Source organism: Neodiprion lecontei, chromosome 7 (genome assembly GCF_021901455.1).
Source record: "Neodiprion lecontei isolate iyNeoLeco1 chromosome 7, iyNeoLeco1.1, whole genome shotgun sequence".
NCBI lineage: Eukaryota > Metazoa > Arthropoda > Insecta > Hymenoptera > Diprionidae > Neodiprion > Neodiprion lecontei.
The window spans coordinates 26,079,793-26,098,397 of NC_060266.1; the positions used below are offsets into that span (position 1 = coordinate 26,079,793).

Consider the following 18,605-nt stretch of genomic DNA (forward strand, 5'->3'; position numbering starts at 1 on the left):
AATTACGTCGGAATAGTGCCACAATTAATTTATTCCAGCACTTTTAAAAATCGCGAAAATTTTCGCCAAAAATACAAAGGGGTTAACCTTCCTTTTTTTTTGACCAAAAAATTTTTCGTCTCAGAATTGATTCGTATGACTCTTTCCCGACCAATTGGACCCCAAGGAACTCAGAAAACGCAGCAAAAGGAGCGTGGGATCAACAGGAGAGAAGATACGAGGAAAAAAGCACCTGCTGAAAAATGTCGAAAATTCAGGTTTTCGTTTTTTGGCTGTAACTTTCGATGCGTTGATTGCAGCGTATTGGGACTGCGCCCAATCGGTTTCTCTCACAAAATTACGTCGGAATAGTGCCACAATTAATTTATTCCAGCACTTTGGAAAATCGCGAAAATTTTCGCCAAAAATACAAAGGGGGTAACCTTCCTTTTTTTTTGACCAAAAAATTTTTCGACTCAGAATTGATTCGTAAGACTCTTTCCCGACCAATTGGACCCCAATGAACTCAGGAAACGCAGCAAAAGGAGCGTGGGATCAACGGGAGAGAAGATACGAGGAAAAAAGCACCTGCTGAAAAATGTCGAAAATTCAGGTTTTCGTTTTCTGGCTGTAACTTTTTATACAATAATCGCAGCTCGTTGGGACTGCACCCAATCGATTTCTTTCGCAAAATTACGTCGGAATAGTGCCACAATTAATCAATTCCAGCACTTTTAAAAATCGCGAGTATTTTCGCCAAAAATACAAAGGGGTTAACCTTCCTTTTTTTTTGACCAAAAAATTTCTCGTCTCAGAATTGATTCGTATGACTCTTTCCCGACCAATTGAACCCCAAGGAACTCAGAAAACGCAGCCAAAGGAGCGTGGGATCAACGGGAGAGAAGATACGAGGAAAAAAGCACCTGCTGAAAAATGTCGAAAATTCAGGTTTTCGTTTTCTGGCTGTAACTTTCGATGCGTTGATCGCAGCGTATTGGAACTGCGCCCAATGGATTTCTCTCGCAAAATTACGTCGGAATAGTGCCACAATTAATTAATTCCAGCACTTTTTAAAATCGCGAAAATTTTCGCCAAAAATACAAAGGGGTTAACCTTCCTTTTTTTTTAACCAAAAAATTTTTCGTCTCAGAATTGATTCGTATGACTCTTTCCCGACCAATTGAACCCCAAGGAACTCAGAAAACGCAGCAAAAGGAGCGTGGGATCAACGGGAGAGAAGATACGAGGAAAAAAGCACCTGCTGAAAAATGTCGAGAATTCAGGTTTTCGTTTTCTGGCTGTAACTTTTTATACAATAATCGCAGCTCATTGGGACTGCACCCAATCGATTTCCCTCGCAAAATTACGTCGGAATAGTGCCACAAAGCATTAATTCCAGCATTTTTGAAAATCGCGAAAATTTTCGCCAAAAATACAAAGGGGTTAACCTTCCTTTTTTTTTACCAAAAAATTTTTCGTCTCAGAATTGATTCGTATGACTCTTTTCCGACCAATTGGACCCCAAGGAACTCAGAAAACGCAGCAAAAGGAGCGTGGGATCAACGGGAGAGAAGATACGAGGAAAAAAGCACCTGCTGAAAAATGTCGAAAATTCAGGTTTTCGTTTTTTGGCTGTGACTTTCGATGCGTTGATCGCAGCGTATTGCGACTGCGCCCAATCGATTTCTCTCGCAAAATTACGTCGGAATAGTGCCACAATTAATCAATTCCAGCACTTTTCAAAATCGCGAAAATTTTCGCCAAAAATACAAAGGGGTTAACCTTCCTTTTTTTTTGACCAAAAAATTTTTCGACTCAGAATTGATTCGTAAGACTCTTTCCCGACCAATTGGACCCCAAGGAACTCAGGAAACGCAGCAAAAGGAGCGTGGGATCAACGGGAGAGAAGATACGAGGAAAAAAGCACCTGCTGAAAAATGTCGAAAATTCAGGTTTTCGTTTTTTGGCTGTAACTTTCGATGCGTTGATCGCAGCGTATTGGGACTGCGCCCAATCGATTTCTCTCGCAAAATTACGTCGGAATAGTGCCACAATTAATTAATTCCAGCACTTTTCAAAATCGCGAAAATTTTCGCCAAAAATACAAAGGGGTTAACCTTCCTTTTTTTTTGACCAAAAAATTTTTCGTCTCAGAATTGATTCGTATGACTCTTTCCCGACCAATTGAACCCCAAGGAACTCAGAAAACGCAGCAAAAGGAGCGTGGGATCAACGGGAGAGAAGATACGAGGAAAAAAGCACCTGCTGAAAAATGTCGAAAATTCAGGTTTTCGTTTTCTGGCTGTAACTTTTTATACAATAATCGCAGCTCGTTGGGACTGCACCCAATCGATTTCTTTCGCAAAATTACGTCGGAATAGTGCCACAATTAATCAATTCCAGCACTTTTAAAAATCGCGAGTATTTTCGCCAAAAATACAAAGGGGTTAACCGTCCTTTTTTTTTGACCAAAAAATTTCTCGTCTCAGAATTGATTCGTATGACTCTTTCCCGACCAATTGAACCCCAAGGAACTCAGAAAACGCAGCCAAAGGAGCGTGGGATCAACGGGAGAGAAGATACGAGGAAAAAAGCACCTGCTGAAAAATGTCGAAAATTCAGGTTTTCGTTTTCTGGCTGTAACTTTCGATGCGTTAATCGCAGCGTATTGGGACTGCGCCCAATCGATTTCTATCGCAAAATTACGTCGGAATAGTGCCACAATTAATTAATTCCAGCACTTTTAAAAATCGCGAGAATTTTCGCCAAAAATACAAAGGGGTTAACCTTCCTTTTTTTTTGAACAAAAAATTTTTCGACTCAGAATTGATTCGTAAGACTCTTTCCCGACCAATTGGACCCCAAGGAACTCAGGAAACGCAGAAAAAGGTGCGTGGGATCAACGGGAGAGAAGATACGAGGAAAAAAGCACCTGCTGAAAAATGTCGAAAATTCAGGTTTTCGTTTTCTGGCTGTAACTTTTTATACAATAATCGCAGCTCATTGGGACTGCACCCAATCGATTTTTCTCGCAAAATTACGTCAGAATAGTGCCACAATTAATCAATTCTAGCACTTTTCAAAATCGCGAAAATTTTCGCCAAAAATACAAAGGGGTTAACCTTCCTTTTTTTTTTACCAAAAGATTTTTTGTCTCAGAATTGATTCGTATGACTCTTTCCCGACTAATTGGACCCCAAGGAACTCAGAAAACGCAGCAAAAGGAGCGTGGGATCAACGGGAGAGAAGATACGAGGAAAAAAGCACCTGCTGAAAAATGTCGAAAATCCAGGTTTTCGTTTTTTGGCTGTAACTTTCGATGCGTTGATCGCAGCGTATTGCGACTGCGCCCAATCGATTTCTCTCGCAAAATTACGTCGGAATAGTGCCACAATTAATCAATTCCAGCACTTTTCAAAATCGCGAAAATTTTCGCCAAAAATACAAAGGGGTTAACCTTCCTTTTTTTTCGCTAAAAAATTTTTCGTCTCAGAATTGATTCGTATGACTCTTTTCCGACCAATTGGACCCCAAGGAACTCAGAAAACGCAGCAAAAGGAGCGTGGGATCAACGGGAGAGAAGATACGAGGAAAAAAGCACCTGCTGAAAAATGTCGAAAATTCAGGTTTTCGTTTTCTGGCTGTAACTTTCGATGCGTTGATCGCAGCGTATTGCGACTGCGCCCAATCGATGTCTCTCGCAAAATTACGTCGGAATAGTGCCACAATTAATCAATTCCAGCACTTTTCAAAATCGCGAAAATTTTCGCCAAAAATACAAAGGGGTTAACCTTCCTTTTTTTTCGACCAAAAAATTTTTCGTCTCAGAATTGATTCGTATGACTCTTTTCCGACCAATTGAACCCCAAGGAACTCAGAAAACGCAGCAAAAGGAGCGTGGGATCAACGGGAGAGAAGATACGAGGAAAAAAGCACCTGCTGGAAAATGTCGAAAATCCAGGTTTTCGTTTTTTGGCTGTAACTTTCGATGCGTTGATCGCAGCGTATTGGGACTGCGCCCAATCGATTTCTCTCACAAAATTACGTCGGAATAGTGCCACAATTAATTTATTCCAGCACTTTTAAAAATCGCGAAAATTTTCGCCAAAAATACAAAGGGGTTAACCTTCCTTTTTTTTTGACCAAAAAATTTTTCGTCTCAGAATTGATTCGTATGACTCTTTCCCGACCAATTGGACCCCAAGGAACTCAGAAAACGCAGCAAAAGGAGCGTGGGATCAACAGGAGAGAAGATACGAGGAAAAAAGCACCTGCTGAAAAATGTCGAAAATTCAGGTTTTCGTTTTTTGGCTGTAACTTTCGATGCGTTGATCGCAGCGTATTGGGACTGCGCCCAATCGGTTTCTCTCACAAAATTACGTCGGAATAGTGCCACAATTAATTTATTCCAGCACTTTGGAAAATCGCGAAAATTTTCGCCAAAAATACAAAGGGGGTAACCTTCCTTTTTTTTTGACCAAAAAATTTTTCGACTCAGAATTGATTCGTAAGACTCTTTCCCGACCAATTGGACCCCAATGAACTCAGGAAACGCAGCAAAAGGAGCGTGGGATCAACGGGAGAGAAGATACGAGGAAAAAAGCACCTGCTGAAAAATGTCGAAAATTCAGGTTTTCGTTTTTTGGCTGTAACTTTCGATGCGTTGATCGCAGCGTATTGGGACTGCGCCCAATCGATTTCTCTCGCAAAATTACGTCGGAATAGTGCCACAATTAATTAATTCCAGCACTTTTAAAAATCGCGAGTATTTTCGCCAAAAATACAAAGGGGTTAACCTTCCTTTTTTTTTGACCAAAAAATTTTTCGTCTCAGAATTGATTCGTATGACTCTTTCCCGACCAATTGAACCCCAAGGAACTCAGAAAACGCAGCCAAAGGAGCGTGGGATCAACGGGAGAGAAGATACGAGGAAAAAAGCACCTGCTGAAAAATGTCGAAAATTCAGGTTTTCGTTTTCTGGCTGTAACTTTTTATACAATAATCGCAGCTCGTTGGGACTGCACCCAATCGATTTCTTTCGCAAAATTACGTCGGAATAGTGCCACAATTAATCAATTCCAGCACTTTTAAAAATCGCGAGTATTTTCGCCAAAAATACAAAGGGGTTAACCTTCCTTTTTTTTTGACCAAAAAATTTCTCGTCTCAGAATTGATTCGTATGACTCTTTCCCGACCAATTGAACCCCAAGGAACTCAGAAAACGCAGCCAAAGGAGCGTGGGATCAACGGGAGAGAAGATACGAGGAAAAAAGCACCTGCTGAAAAATGTCGAAAATTCAGGTTTTCGTTTTCTGGCTGTAACTTTCGATGCGTTGATCGCAGCGTATTTGAACTGCGCCCAATGGATTTCTCTCGCAAAATTACGTCGGAATAGTGCCACAATTAATTAATTCCAGCACTTTTAAAAATCGCGAGTATTTTCGCCAAAAATACAAAGGGGTTAACCTTCCTTTTTTTTTGACCAAAAAATTTCTCGTCTCAGAATTGATTCGTATGACTCTTTCCCGACCAATTGAACCCCAAGGAACTCAGAAAACGCAGCCAAAGGAGCGTGGGATCAACGGGAGAGAAGATACGAGGAAAAAAGCACCTGCTGAAAAATGTCGAAAATCCAGGTTTTCGTTTTTTGGCTGTAACTTTCGATGCGTTGATCGCAGCGTATTGCGACTGCGCCCAATCGATTTCTCTCGCAAAATTACGTCAGAATAGTGCCACAATTAATCAATTCCAGCACTTTTCAAAATCGCGAAAATTTTCGCCAAAAATACAAAGGGGTTAACCTTGAGAGGGATGCCCTAAAGCGCGTCGTAGGGGAGGATCTGACACCGCCTGGCCTGATCAGGGCTATGGTAGGGTCTAGAGAGGGATGGGTGGCGGTGGCTAGCTTCGCGGAGCGGGTTATGACGGCCAAGGAACAGCGGGAGCGATTACGACAGCGAACGCAGCGCAGCGTGCACCGCGCGACCCGCGTGAGCGGGAGAAACGGGGGTGGTTCGCGTGTAAGCGCGGGCATGACGTAGGCTCAGACCTACGCGGGCAGGGGTCCAAACGGATTTGCGGGACGGGACACCGGTCGACCTCAGCCCCGTCCTTTGGGTCGGGGCCGCGGTTCGGGGGTGGAGGGGAGAGAAGGGGTGCAGGGCAACTTGGAATTTGGTGCCAGGATAGGTGAGACGTTAGGCGGTAGGGTGACGATAGGGTCATTCCGGCCATGCCCCCTCTTCTTCTTCTTCTTCTTCTGCCTCTCTCTCTTCGGCCCCCGGCCCGGGGACGGCGGATGTGACGGTCGCGCCGGATTCATCTTCCCCCGGATCCGCAAGGGCAGGGCGCTCAATATCGCGAAAATCGAGCACCAAGTGGGGGTCTCCATACGCTTGGCAGCTCCGTTAAGCGGAGCTCTCGTCGTAGCGGCGACAGAAGATGCCCCACCAGCGGGCAGGGTCGTCCTTCGCAAGGGGGCACTGAGCATAGGATGTAGCGGGGGGGGAGCCGGGAGGCGCAACTCCTGGATAGGCGTTAGAGTAAGGTCCGCGCGTAACCGCGAAGGTGCCGGGGGGATCCCTGAGGTTATGCCTCGCGCGGTTCCGGGGAGTCCCCCCTACTCGTACCAGAGTGGCCGCTGGTTTTTTAGTGGGTGCGAGTCCCACACTACCCTGAAGCTTCTTGCGCGAAGCTCCAGGGTGTGCATAAGGCATTTTTACCAGCGTTATCAAAAAAAAAAAAAAAAAAAGGGGTTAACCTTCCTTTTTTTTTGACCAAAAAATTTTTCGTCTCAGAATTGATTCGTATGACTCTTTCCCGACCAATTGAACCCCAAGGAACTCAGAAAACGCAGCAAAAGGAGCGTGGGATCAACGGGAGAGAAGATACGAGGAAAAAAGCACCTGCTGAAAAATGTCGAAAATTCAGGCTTTCGTTTTCTGGCTGTAACTTTTTATACAATAATCGCAGCTCGTTGGGACTGCACCCAATCGATTTCTCTCGCAAAATTACGTCGGAATAGTGCCACAATTGATCAATTCCAGCACTTTTAAAAATCGCGAGAATTTTCGCCAAAAATACAAAGGGGTTAACCTTCCTTTTTTTTTGACCAAAAAATTTTTCGTCTCAGAATTGATTCGTATGACTCTTTCCCGACCAATTGAACCCCAAGGAACTCAGAAAACGCAGCCAAAGGAGCGTGGGATCAACGGGAGAGAAGATACGAGGAAAAAAGCACCTGCTGAAAAATGTCGAAAATTCAGGTTTTCGTTTTCTGGCTGTAACTTTTTATACAATAATCGCAGCTCGTTGGGACTGCACCCAATCGATTTCTTTCGCAAAATTACGTCGGAATAGTGCCACAATTAATCAATTCCAGAACTTTTAAAAATCGCGAGTATTTTCGCCAAAAATACAAAGGGGTTAACCTTCCTTTTTTTTTGACCAAAAAATTTCTCGTCTCAGAATTGATTCGTATGACTCTTTCCCGACCAATTGAACCCCAAGGAACTCAGAAAACGCAGCCAAAGGAGCGTGGGATCAACGGGAGAGAAGATACGAGGAAAAAAGCACCTGCTGAAAAATGTCGAAAATTCAGGTTTTCGTTTTCTGGCTGTAACTTTCGATGCGTTGATCGCAGCGTATTGGAACTGCGCCCAATGGATTTCTCTCGCAAAATTACGTCGGAATAGTGCCACAATTAATTAATTCCAGCACTTTTAAAAATCGCGAGTATTTTCGCCAAAAATACAAAGGGGTTAACCTTCCTTTTTTTTTGACCAAAAAATTTCTCGTCTCAGAATTGATTCGTATGACTCTTTCCCGACCAATTGAACCCCAAGGAACTCAGAAAACGCAGCCAAAGGAGCGTGGGATCAACGGGAGAGAAGATACGAGGAAAAAAGCACCTGCTGAAAAATGTCGAAAATCCAGGTTTTCGTTTTTTGGCTGTAACTTTCGATGCGTTGATCGCAGCGTATTGCGACTGCGCCCAATCGATTTCTCTCGCAAAATTACGTCAGAATAGTGCCACAATTAATCAATTCCAGCACTTTTCAAAATCGCGAAAATTTTCGCCAAAAATACAAAGGGGTTAACCTTCCTTTTTTTTTGACCAAAAAATTTTTCGTCTCAGAATTGATTCGTATGACTCTTTCCCGACCAATTGAACCCCAAGGAACTCAGAAAACGCAGCAAAAGGAGCGTGGGATCAACGGGAGAGAAGATACGAGGAAAAAAGCACCTGCTGAAAAATGTCGAAAATTCAGGCTTTCGTTTTCTGGCTGTAACTTTTTATACAATAATCGCAGCTCGTTGGGACTGCACCCAATCGATTTCTCTCGCAAAATTACGTCGGAATAGTGCCACAATTGATCAATTCCAGCACTTTTAAAAATCGCGAGAATTTTCGCCAAAAATACAAAGGGGTTAACCTTCCTTTTTTTTTGACCAAAAAATTTTTCGTCTCAGAATTGATTCGTATGACTCTTTCCCGACCAATTGAACCCCAAGGAACTCAGAAAACGCAGCAAAAGGAGCGTGGGATCAACGGGAGAGAAGATACGAGGAAAAAAGCACCTGCTGAAAAATGTCGAAAATTCAGGTTTTCGTTTTTTGGCTGTAACTTTCGATGCGTTGATCGCAGCGTATTGCGACTGCGCCCAATCGATTTCTCTCACAAAATTACGTCGGAATAGTGCCACAAAGCATTAATTCCAGCACTTTTGAAAATCGCGAAAATTTTCGCCAAAAATACAAAGGGGTTAACCTTCCTTTTTTTTTTACCAAAAAATTTTTTGTCCCAGAATTGATTCGTATGACTCTTTTCCGACCAATTGAACCCCAAGGAACTCAGAAAACGCAGCAAAAGGAGCGTGGGATCAACGGGAGAGAAGATACGAGGAAAAAAGCACCTGCTGAAAAATGTCGAAAATTCAGGTTTTCGTTTTTTGGCTGTAACTTTCGATGCGTTGATCGCAGCGTATTGGAACTGCGCCCAATCGATTTCTCTCGCAAAATTACGTCGGAATAGTGCCACAATTAATCAATTCCAGCACTTTTCAAAATCGCGAAAATTTTCGCCAAAAATACAAAGGGGTTAACCTTCCTTTTTTTTTGACCAAAAAATTTTTCGTCTCAGAATTGATTCGTATGACTCTTTCCCGACCAATTGACTCCCAAGGAACTCAGAAAACGCAGCAAAAGGAGCGTGGAATCTACGGGAGAGAAGATACGAGAAAAAAAGCACCTGCTGAAAAATGTCGAAAACACAGGTTTTCGTTTTCTGGCTGTAACTTTCGATACGTTGATCGCAGCTCATTGGGACTGCGCCCAATCGATTTCTCTCGCAAAATTACGTCGGAATAGTGACACAATGAATTCATTCCAGCCGTTTTCAAAATCGCGAAAATTCCCGCCAAAAATGCAAAGGGTTGGTCTGACTGTTCTTTCCGGCAAATATAATTCATTACAGATATGATTGGTATGACTCTTTTCTTCCTAAATCGACTTCCAGCATCGCCGAAAACCCAGTAACTCAAGCGTAGAAGCATCAGCAAAGCTATGAGTAAATCACTGGCCCTGCAGGTTTTGACTTCTCAACTATCGCGCACAGCAGAACTACTCTGCCCGTAATAAGTTCTAATTGCAAAACAACATTTGTTTTCGATCGTCGGAATGATTCCAGCATTATCGAAAAATATTAAAAAACAATCGACAGAACCAGAGAATGTGTATGTATATCTCCAATTAAATATTCGAGTTAGTGTCACCCAAGTTCATTTCGAAACGAGAAATATTAGGTCCGAAAGAATATATCCCAGGCAAGTTTCAATTTCGGTTTTGCAGATTTGGACAAATGCTGAAATCAACTCACATCAACGCTGTATTGAAGTCATTTCGCGAGAGAAAACTTATAGCGTGTAGTTTTGAAGCTACCTTCGATCAACAGCCTATCGAAAGTCACAGTCAAGTTCAATAAAAGTAGTCCAAAATCCCGAATCAACAACAGTTCAGGAAATGCAACGAAATCTCTTCGTTACTCTGCTTTGTGGAACCTCAACACAACTATCAAATACAAACAGATTCTGTATCAAAGAAAATGTTTATTGATACGATCATTGATACATCTAGTAAGATACGTTGTACACTTTCCAGCAGTATACCAAAAGTACGAGCTAATATCCTAGCTAATAGTAAGTTATCGTTGTATTATATGAAATATGGTTGTAATATGTGTAATTTTAAATGCAGTTAATGAATCAAATATTTTTTTCCTACATGTCACATATAAAATGATATGATTGAAATATGAACTAAGACTAACGTCATCAGTCTTATATCATGGTGTTACACACGCAAAACTTGGAAACAAAATGAACAGTAATTCTTTAGGCAGCCGCGATAGTTTTCTTCTTTTCCACGGCGATCTCGTCCTTCTTCCTACGTTGCTCCTCCTGCACTTGTCCGCCGATCTGTTTCTCAGACATTTCATTCTCCTGCATGACAGCCGGTTTTCCGGTGCGTTTAATCTCGATAACTCTCTCACGATTCTCAATTGGCGGCGCGTCTTTTCTCGGTGCAGTTATGGTCAGGATTCCGTCGGACGACAAGCTCGATCGTACCTGCTCAATGTCGCATTGTGACGGCACCATGTACCTCCTCAGGAACTGCCTCGAGATCCAACCTTGATCGTCCTCCTTCTCCTCGTGCTTTCCTTCGACGACCACGTTGTTGTCGACTACCTTAACCGAGATCTCATCCGGGGCGAAATGCTGAACGTCCAATGTCAGATGGAACTTATCTTTGTCCGCTTTGATGACGGAGGCGCCGCCCTTCGACTTGTTCACGAGCCGAGTCTCGTAGGGCGTGTACCTCTTTCCATGCAATTTTCTCACCGGTCTGTAGAGCAGGACATCCGAACACCTCGGCGAACGATACTCGAAGAGCTCCTCCGGGCTGAGGGACATCCCGTAGTGCCTGTCGAGGATGCCGCTGGGACTCTCGAACTCGTCGAGGACGTCGGAAAGCAAGATTGGAAGCAGAGACATATTATTATTCTTTCGATGAAATGGCGATGCTCTTGATCACACGATAATTACAGCTCTTCTTTTTCAACGCACAACTCGAATGTTTTCACTCCGGGCGATTCAAATGCTGCTCGATCGCGCGCGCTTCAATGTTCAAATCTGACGTTGCCGTGACGCAGCACGTCCTGTTATATATATTCGCTACGAAGCGGCAGCTGTGGGGGGAGGCGACCTACTGCTGCTGGTGGGGAGCGTAGATGCTCGCCGATCGAACGAAGCGCTGAAACTTCGAGAATTTGCTGGATAATAGAATATTCTGGTCAATGGAATTCTCTGGAGAACCCTGGTGAAAATTCCCACTACTACGAATTTTCAGGGGAATTGGTACATTTCGTATTAATTTGTACAAAATTGTAAGATGTAGATTATTTACTGAAAAAATACAAATATTCATTAAAATCTACAGGTTTTCATGAGAAGCTACGCATATTTACTACTTTGTACGACAACAATTTTTCGTACAAAATTGTACGAAATGTCCCATTTTCCCTAAAAATTCTTAGAAAATCGTAGAAATCATTTTGACCAGGGAATAAAATTTTCTAACCCTAAACACAATAAAATTAAAACCGTTTCTGCTCATTCATCGGAATATTTACGTATATTATAAAAATACAGGTATACAAATATTTACGTTTTCGTGCGGTGAACGGAGTTTAATTTTAACAACGGTTGTATGCAAATACATGACATGCATGCATGAAATATGTTTAGGAAACAAGATTGCATATATTTTTAGATTTATATTTCATCTGTGAGTTGTGAGCGAAAAAACATAAAGAAACTCATAACTGTAATTCGATGATAGAAAAATACAAATAAAAAAAAATATAACCATGAAAAATACGCATAATTATATCTCGTGTTATCATTTACAATTATTATTCTGATAAATGTAGTGTTTTTCTGGTTTTCTGTTAAACTGCCCCAAATGTTGGAAACAATCAGAATAAATTAAATAAAATACAGAATTATTCATAAACAGTAATAAAGGTGATAGAATGCCAACAGAAATTGATATCAAAATTTTTTTAACGTCTTTGCAACTCGATCAGCACCGAGTAACATTACATAACGAGACACGAAATTTTTCATTTGGTTTTTCTGCAGTAACGAATTCCGAATTCTTGAGACTCGATGTTGAAACGACTTATTATTCGTCTTCTTACTGCGAATTACGTACACAGGCATGGCATAAGCTGCAGCGCCGGTTTGTAAATATCCCCATTACGATTTGTAAAGAGGATGTCCAGAAATAAACTCCAGCTGCTGTAAAGTGAAGCGAGAGCTTTTGAAAATAGCAGCTGTGTCAATTTCTAGAAACGCATTTGTAATACCAAAAGCAATACAGGTCCGCTGAGCATTCACCTGGGCGGAGAGGCTAATAACAAGTCGAACCCTCCTCGAAGAACCCAGAAGGTGGTGGAACTAGAAATTCATCAACCGTAATCTGAATCAAGCGTGCAATACTTACATGCTCAACGAAATTATAACGGACTCTCCCAATTCGGATCAATACAATCCACCGTGTTATACAACCGCTCCTGGATTATAAATATAACTTAATTAATTAACGGAATCCAGGCCCTGCTTGTGGATAATTGAAACAATAAATAGCTTGTTATGGCAGCCGCGTGATATACGTTTCGTAGCTGATTCCGCCTTAATTACGCTGTTTGCTAAGGAGTGAAAAAAATACGCGTTATTAGTAACTCCGAATTTGATCTGCAAAATAGTTCTTTCCTATATTTTCGTAATTTGAAGGATGTACATGTATGGTATAGTAGGGTGGTTCATTTTTTAAATTTTTTTTTTATGCTGCCACTCGAAAAGTTTGTCAGAAATACTGGAAAAAAAAATTTCTGTAAAACTTGGAGAATGTAGGAAAATATTTAGAGCTCGCTATCAATTAGTGTAATATTTTTTATTTATTTTTACAAACATTGTTCATAAAAAATCAGTATTGAAAACGAAACAGGAACATTAAAGCGACGCGATACTCCTATTTCGGTAACAAAAACTGTTATCCAGATGTCTCCGAGACGATTAATCCGTCGGATAAAAGACGAGAGCAGCTAACTGCGGAATTGTTGGGCGCAGTTTGCTCTTGATTACATAAAAAACACGCTGTCGTAAACATTGAAAGAAATTAAAAACATGATAATAATTGGTAGCGGCTTGTAAATAATTTCCTCCGTTCGCCAGGTTTTAATGCCATTTTCTTATCAATATTTTTCACAAGTTATTAAAGTGGCGTCTGAGAAATAAAATAAAACATTCAAAATGAACCACCCTTATGTACCGTACATTACTTGCGGGTTCGCATACGGTAGAGCAGATGCACCGAGTATCTGCACGTGAATTTTCGTCAACGAAAAAGAAAGAATCACCGAGAAATTCGCGAGAAACTACGCCGCAGTTTATTTGTTCGATGCGTCGAGTAGATTCTCGTATCGTATCGTCTGCTGCGCGAGCCGGCCGGCAAGGCTCACAGCGTCGAGATTATTCCGCAGCAGACACGCCGCCACGCCGCGCCGGCTCGCTGGTATAAATTGAACGCAGCTCGGGCCGCGTTTCAAAACAGTTTGAATCGCAACAGAGCAGACATATCAGGAAAGAAAGCGAAGCTGAGGCAAGCTGCATAGCTGTCAAGCCATTACCTGCGCAACATCTACAAGAAGCTAACATTACCTCGATTACTCGAAGCAAAGAGTGCTATTTACCGAAGAGAAGGAAGCATCGTCGTAAGGCCATCGAAAAAATGTCTCTGATTCCGTTGCTGTTCTCCAACTGGTGGGAAGACTTGGACGAGCCGCACAGCCTGATCGACCAGCATTTCGGTGTCGGTCTTCGCCCTGAACAACTCCTCGCCCCGTCGCTTGTCAACCGCAGATCCCCGGGATCCTTGTACTACAGACCATGGGGAGCTCTTCTCAATTACGGGAACACCGGCTCGTCCGTGGTCAAGGCCGACAAGGATCAGTTCAAAGTCATCCTTGACGTGCAGCAGTTCAAGCCCGAGGAGATAAACGTGAAGGTGGTCGACAAGTGCGTCGTCGTCTCGGCCAAGCACGAGGAGAAACGCGACGAGCACGGCTGGGTGTCTCGCCAGTTCGAACGGCGATACCTGATCCCCGATCAGTGCAACATCGACGAGGTCTCGTCGAGCTTGTCCTCCGACGGCGTCCTGACCATCACGGCACCGAGGAAGGAGCAGCTCAAGATCGAGGGCGAGAGGAGCATCAAAATTCAGCACACCGGGAAACCGGCCGTGAGGGATACTCCGAACCCTGCGACCACGCCGTCCGACGCTGAGGAGAAGCAGATCGCTAACGACGCAAAGTAATTTACCATTTTTTAAGATTGTCGAACTACGTACGAACTGATTGCTTTTCTCGTGTTTCCTGTACGAACGGACTGATTATATTTTATTTTTTTATTTTTTTTTTTTTTTTCATTTTGTAACCAATGTTACGATACCTATTATGCTTAATTGTAAGTTTTGTTCTCTAAAATTGTTTTCATTTCTGTCTCGGATGTAATATCACGTCAAATTTTATTAGTAATTTGATTCATTGTATTAACATAAGTATACAAATTTCCACTGTTGGTAATGTGATATCTGTTAACCAAAAAAAAAAAAAAAAAGAAAAAAAAATGAATGTACCACTATATATCGCTATGTAATGTACTGAAAATTGTATTTACGTAATAAAATATATTAGTACAGAAATGTAGAATGAAAAAGAATTGCTTCTTTACATATTGAACCCAGGCCTACCTCCTCATCCTGTAGCGTGAACAAATTAATTAATCATAAATTACATTTAATCGTAAGAAAAATAGAGTATCAATGAAATTCAGGCTATCTATCGGCGGACTATCTACCTCGAGAATGAGTAGTCGTTTTCCAAGTTTGTTTGTCACATCCTCGCTGGGAAGGAAACCTCATAAACGGCAGGTATTCGTTCAAACGTTTTATTGTAAATAAAATTTACGTCTCAATGTCAATTCACTTGAGTTGCCTAGATTTATTCTCAACCTCGTTGATTCTTCGATTGACTGCCCAAATTACGGTCCTACAAAGTAATTAAACTAACATTGGGCGGCTGCAAGACCAAAATATTTGTCGGATTGTTGTCCACGGTCAGGCAGATTATTACGTGGCATTTCATGTACAATCAACGGTCCCGGTTTAATATCGTTACCAGCCGCCTAAACAATAGATTTTGCATGATTTATTTCAAACTCGAATTACGATAAATTGTCAGTGAAGTTGAAAATAGTACGACGACGTAACGTGCATGTTATTCCAGAAAATTATAATATTCCCTTTTCGAACCTGCTTCGTTTCAAACCATTTCATCAAACCTTCGTAGCTGTCAGAATCAATAAAACGGAGAATACTCATCGAATTATTCGATTTATGATTTTTATCTCCTGATTATGGTAATTATTACTTTGTGGAACCATGATTCTTCCAACGATTCGTAGCATTGACGAGGTGGTGATGATAAATTTGCTGTACATAAAACTTGTAAACAATGTAAAAATATGGGTATAACGGGTTATCACATTGGAAGCTTCCAGCGCATTCGCATTCACAGCACTGCATCTTCTCGACGCCAATGTGTCTGCGGCGTGCGTATAAGCTGCGCGACTTGTCAAGGTCAATAAGTTATTACAGCAGTGCCACTGCCATATATTTCAAATAAACCTAAACAGTAATTTTCTTGACCTGAGCTAATCTGCCTGCTGTTTGCGAGGCTAAATCCGAATTAACAAACCATGAAAAACTGCGTATAAAATTTTCAGAGAACGTGACAAAAGAGCGTAGATTCTTTTTTAACGTATGCAGGTATACGGGCTTGCGCGCATCGTTCTCACGTCAGTTTTTGCACGATGCACACTGCTCTGGACGAAACAAATAATATGTATAATATACGGACAAATGGACATAATATCCAAGACGAATTGTCGAGTATAACACGGCTAATATACCGACTAACAAATACGTCTAGACTAACGTTCAGCGTACGTGGATACGTAGGCGTAAAATGCACAAGTATAAATAATATTATAGAAATATTTGAAAATGCTGTGTAACTCATCGTCAGCGTTGAACGATGCACGTATAGGTATGTGTATCTGTATGTGTGCCGGCTGCGACGTACATATGTATTATTATACATAGGTATAGTACGCAATCGTCGTCGGTCGATGCCGAATACTCTCGACGCGTCGCGACGGTCGACGAGATGCCTAACCTTACCCAACGTGACATTCAAAGCGAAACCGAAGCGGCGAACGTGCTGGGCGTGTCGGCCAGACGTACATATGTATGTATGCGCAGGTCTGCCTATAGACCTGATATGTGCGAACGTCGAGAAACGACTCGAAGCTCGAGTTTGCCGCTACAATGCAGCGGGGAAATTATAGAACACTTTCTCTCTCTCTCTCTCGCACTCGCGATTAGATGATGTAATTTTGATATTGAAGATTTACAGAGCGTGATGATTAAAATGAAAATAACAGCAGCCGGGAATCGAACTATATCGTACGGGAAAATTGAAAAAACGTAGAGCGAAAAACGCGAAAATACAAGGCGTATCTACATTGGGATACGTGTTTACATCACCGTATTCATAATACACCGTAGGTCGTGTCTTCTTAACAATAAGTACGTGTAAGAGTGTGCAAAGTAATTATAAAAGTCCTCGAAGCGACTTCAAATGTATTTCTTGTAGAAATAATCTTACAAAAACAATTGTCAACATGTAACGTACATATAATGTACAGCCGAAGATTCCCGACGAAGATAATATCCGTAGAAGCTAGTAGAAGCTGGCAGAATAGGCGTTGAAAAAAGAAAAGAATAATCTGCAAGAGGAATTATCGTGTGAAATGAAAATCGCGTGAACATTGGTTACTGGATTTTGTTATATCCCGTCGAAAATTTTCCAGAGCTTTCCTGCAAATTCGGTAAAAGTTTCGTCCGTTCGCCCTCGTCATTTCTGTTTCTCGCCGAATAATCGTCGCGCGTGAAATATATTGCAAACAACAGAGAAAAAGAGAGAGAAGGATATAAATAAGGAGAGAAAAATACAGAGAGACGGAGAGAGAACGCGCGAAAACTGCATCGTTCTGCAGCGAGAACAGCCGAGAAACATCGCGAATTCTCCGGCTTACCCGAGCCTTCTAGAACCTCGATCCCCACCGCCAAAGGCACGCGAGTCGCGCATAAATACCGGCGAGCAGGAACGCCGATCATCAGTTCGTTGGAAGCAACTGCGAGAGTCAGAAGCACCTACGATACACGTAGAAGTATATAAAAGCCATATACCGCGAGTCGATCGAAGAGAGAAGATTTAATCAGCGAATCAGACCTCGAGAAGAGAATCCTAAACCGTAAAAAGAAGTCTCACGAGCTAGCCGTTGACCGGTTCGAGTTTTGAATCTCCGTTTAGAAGCACAAGAAAAACAAATCGTCATGTCGCTGATCCCGATGCTTTTCTCCGACTGGTGGGAAGACCTGGAGCGACCTCACAGCCTTCTGGACCAGCACTTCGGGCTACCCCTGCAACAGGAGCAATTAGCGGCGAGTTACCCGAGGTCGTCGATCTACGTGGTGCCCAGAGATTCTCCGCGTTCGAGCGCGCATCTCATCCCCTCGATCTACTACAGACCCTGGGGTAATTTGCTGAGGCAAGGAGACGGCGGCTCGTCGGTGGTCAAAGCCGACAAGAATCAGTTCAAGGTGAGCCTCGACGTGCAGCAGTTCAAGCCCGAGGAGATAGACGTGAAGGTGGTCGACAAGTGCGTCGTCGTCTCGGCCAAGCACGAGGAGAAACGCGACGAGCACGGCTGGGTGTCTCGCCAGTTCGAACGGCGATACCTGATCCCCGATCAGTGCAACATCGACGAGGTCTCGTCGAGCTTGTCCTCCGACGGCGTCCTGAGCATCACGGTACCGAGGAAGGAGCAGCCCAAGGTAGAGGGCGAGCGACAGATCAAAATACAGCATACCGGCAAGCCGGCTATCAAAGATCAGGCTCCGGTGAAGGATCACGAACAGCAAGAGGATCAGAAGAAGAAGAAGTCCGAAAAGTAAATTTGCTCTTCGTTCGTATCAAATTTTCTAAAACATACGATACTTGTACTCGTTGCGAGTCATTATTCGCGTTACATTACCTCGCACTTTCCTTAAATATAATAATTTTTTTATATCGTAGGCTATAATCGACGCAGTCGTAGTCTTAATTATAATTTTGTTTGTGATGTATACATTGCTTAAAGTGTATCACGATCCTTAAGATCGACAAGTCTGTCAAGTGGCATTTATTAATGTTAAAATTATTATTTCATTAGTCGGTATAATGAGTACCTGTACCCGTTAAGTGATGATCTTGCTTTTCTACTTTGTAAAACCCACCTTTTCACGTGTATCTCATGTATGAAATAAAAAAAATGTGTGTTTAGATTCACATAAATGTGTGTCTCCTTACTCGACTCTAATCCTCTTCGCTGATCCCCCAC

At 42.3% G+C, this 18,605-nt stretch overlaps 3 protein-coding genes across 3 annotated transcripts; 2 read left to right on the plus strand and 1 right to left on the minus strand.

Moving 5' to 3' along the window:
- Positions 1–10,114: 10,114 nt before the first annotated feature.
- Positions 10,115–11,245, minus strand: LOC107223076 (protein lethal(2)essential for life-like). Its single transcript, XM_015662649.2, has one exon. The coding sequence runs from the start codon at positions 11,028–11,030 to the stop codon at positions 10,371–10,373; it is 660 nt and encodes a 219-aa protein (XP_015518135.1). The 5' UTR covers positions 11,031–11,245; the 3' UTR covers positions 10,115–10,370.
- A 2,365-nt stretch (positions 11,246–13,610) lies between these two features.
- On the plus strand, positions 13,611–14,806 carry LOC107223083 (protein lethal(2)essential for life). The gene has a single exon (XM_015662660.2). The coding sequence runs from the start codon at positions 13,831–13,833 to the stop codon at positions 14,413–14,415; it is 585 nt and encodes a 194-aa protein (XP_015518146.1). The 5' UTR covers positions 13,611–13,830; the 3' UTR covers positions 14,416–14,806.
- Positions 14,807–17,321: 2,515 nt separating this feature from the next.
- On the plus strand, positions 17,322–18,559 carry LOC107223084 (protein lethal(2)essential for life). The gene has a single exon (XM_015662661.2). It carries the CDS (start codon positions 17,560–17,562, stop codon positions 18,178–18,180), a length of 621 nt encoding a protein of 206 aa, XP_015518147.1. The 5' UTR covers positions 17,322–17,559; the 3' UTR covers positions 18,181–18,559.
- The last annotated feature ends 46 nt before the right edge of the window (positions 18,560–18,605 follow it).

Bases quoted from the DNA above. Each gene is read 5' to 3' on its own strand.
- LOC107223076 (XM_015662649.2), bottom strand. From the start codon at position 11,030: ATGTCTCTGCTTCCAATCTTGCTTTCCGACGTCCTCGACGAGTTCGAG.
- LOC107223084 (XM_015662661.2), top strand. From the start codon at position 17,560: ATGTCGCTGATCCCGATGCTTTTCTCCGACTGGTGGGAAGACCTGGAG.
- LOC107223083 (XM_015662660.2), top strand. From the start codon at position 13,831: ATGTCTCTGATTCCGTTGCTGTTCTCCAACTGGTGGGAAGACTTGGAC.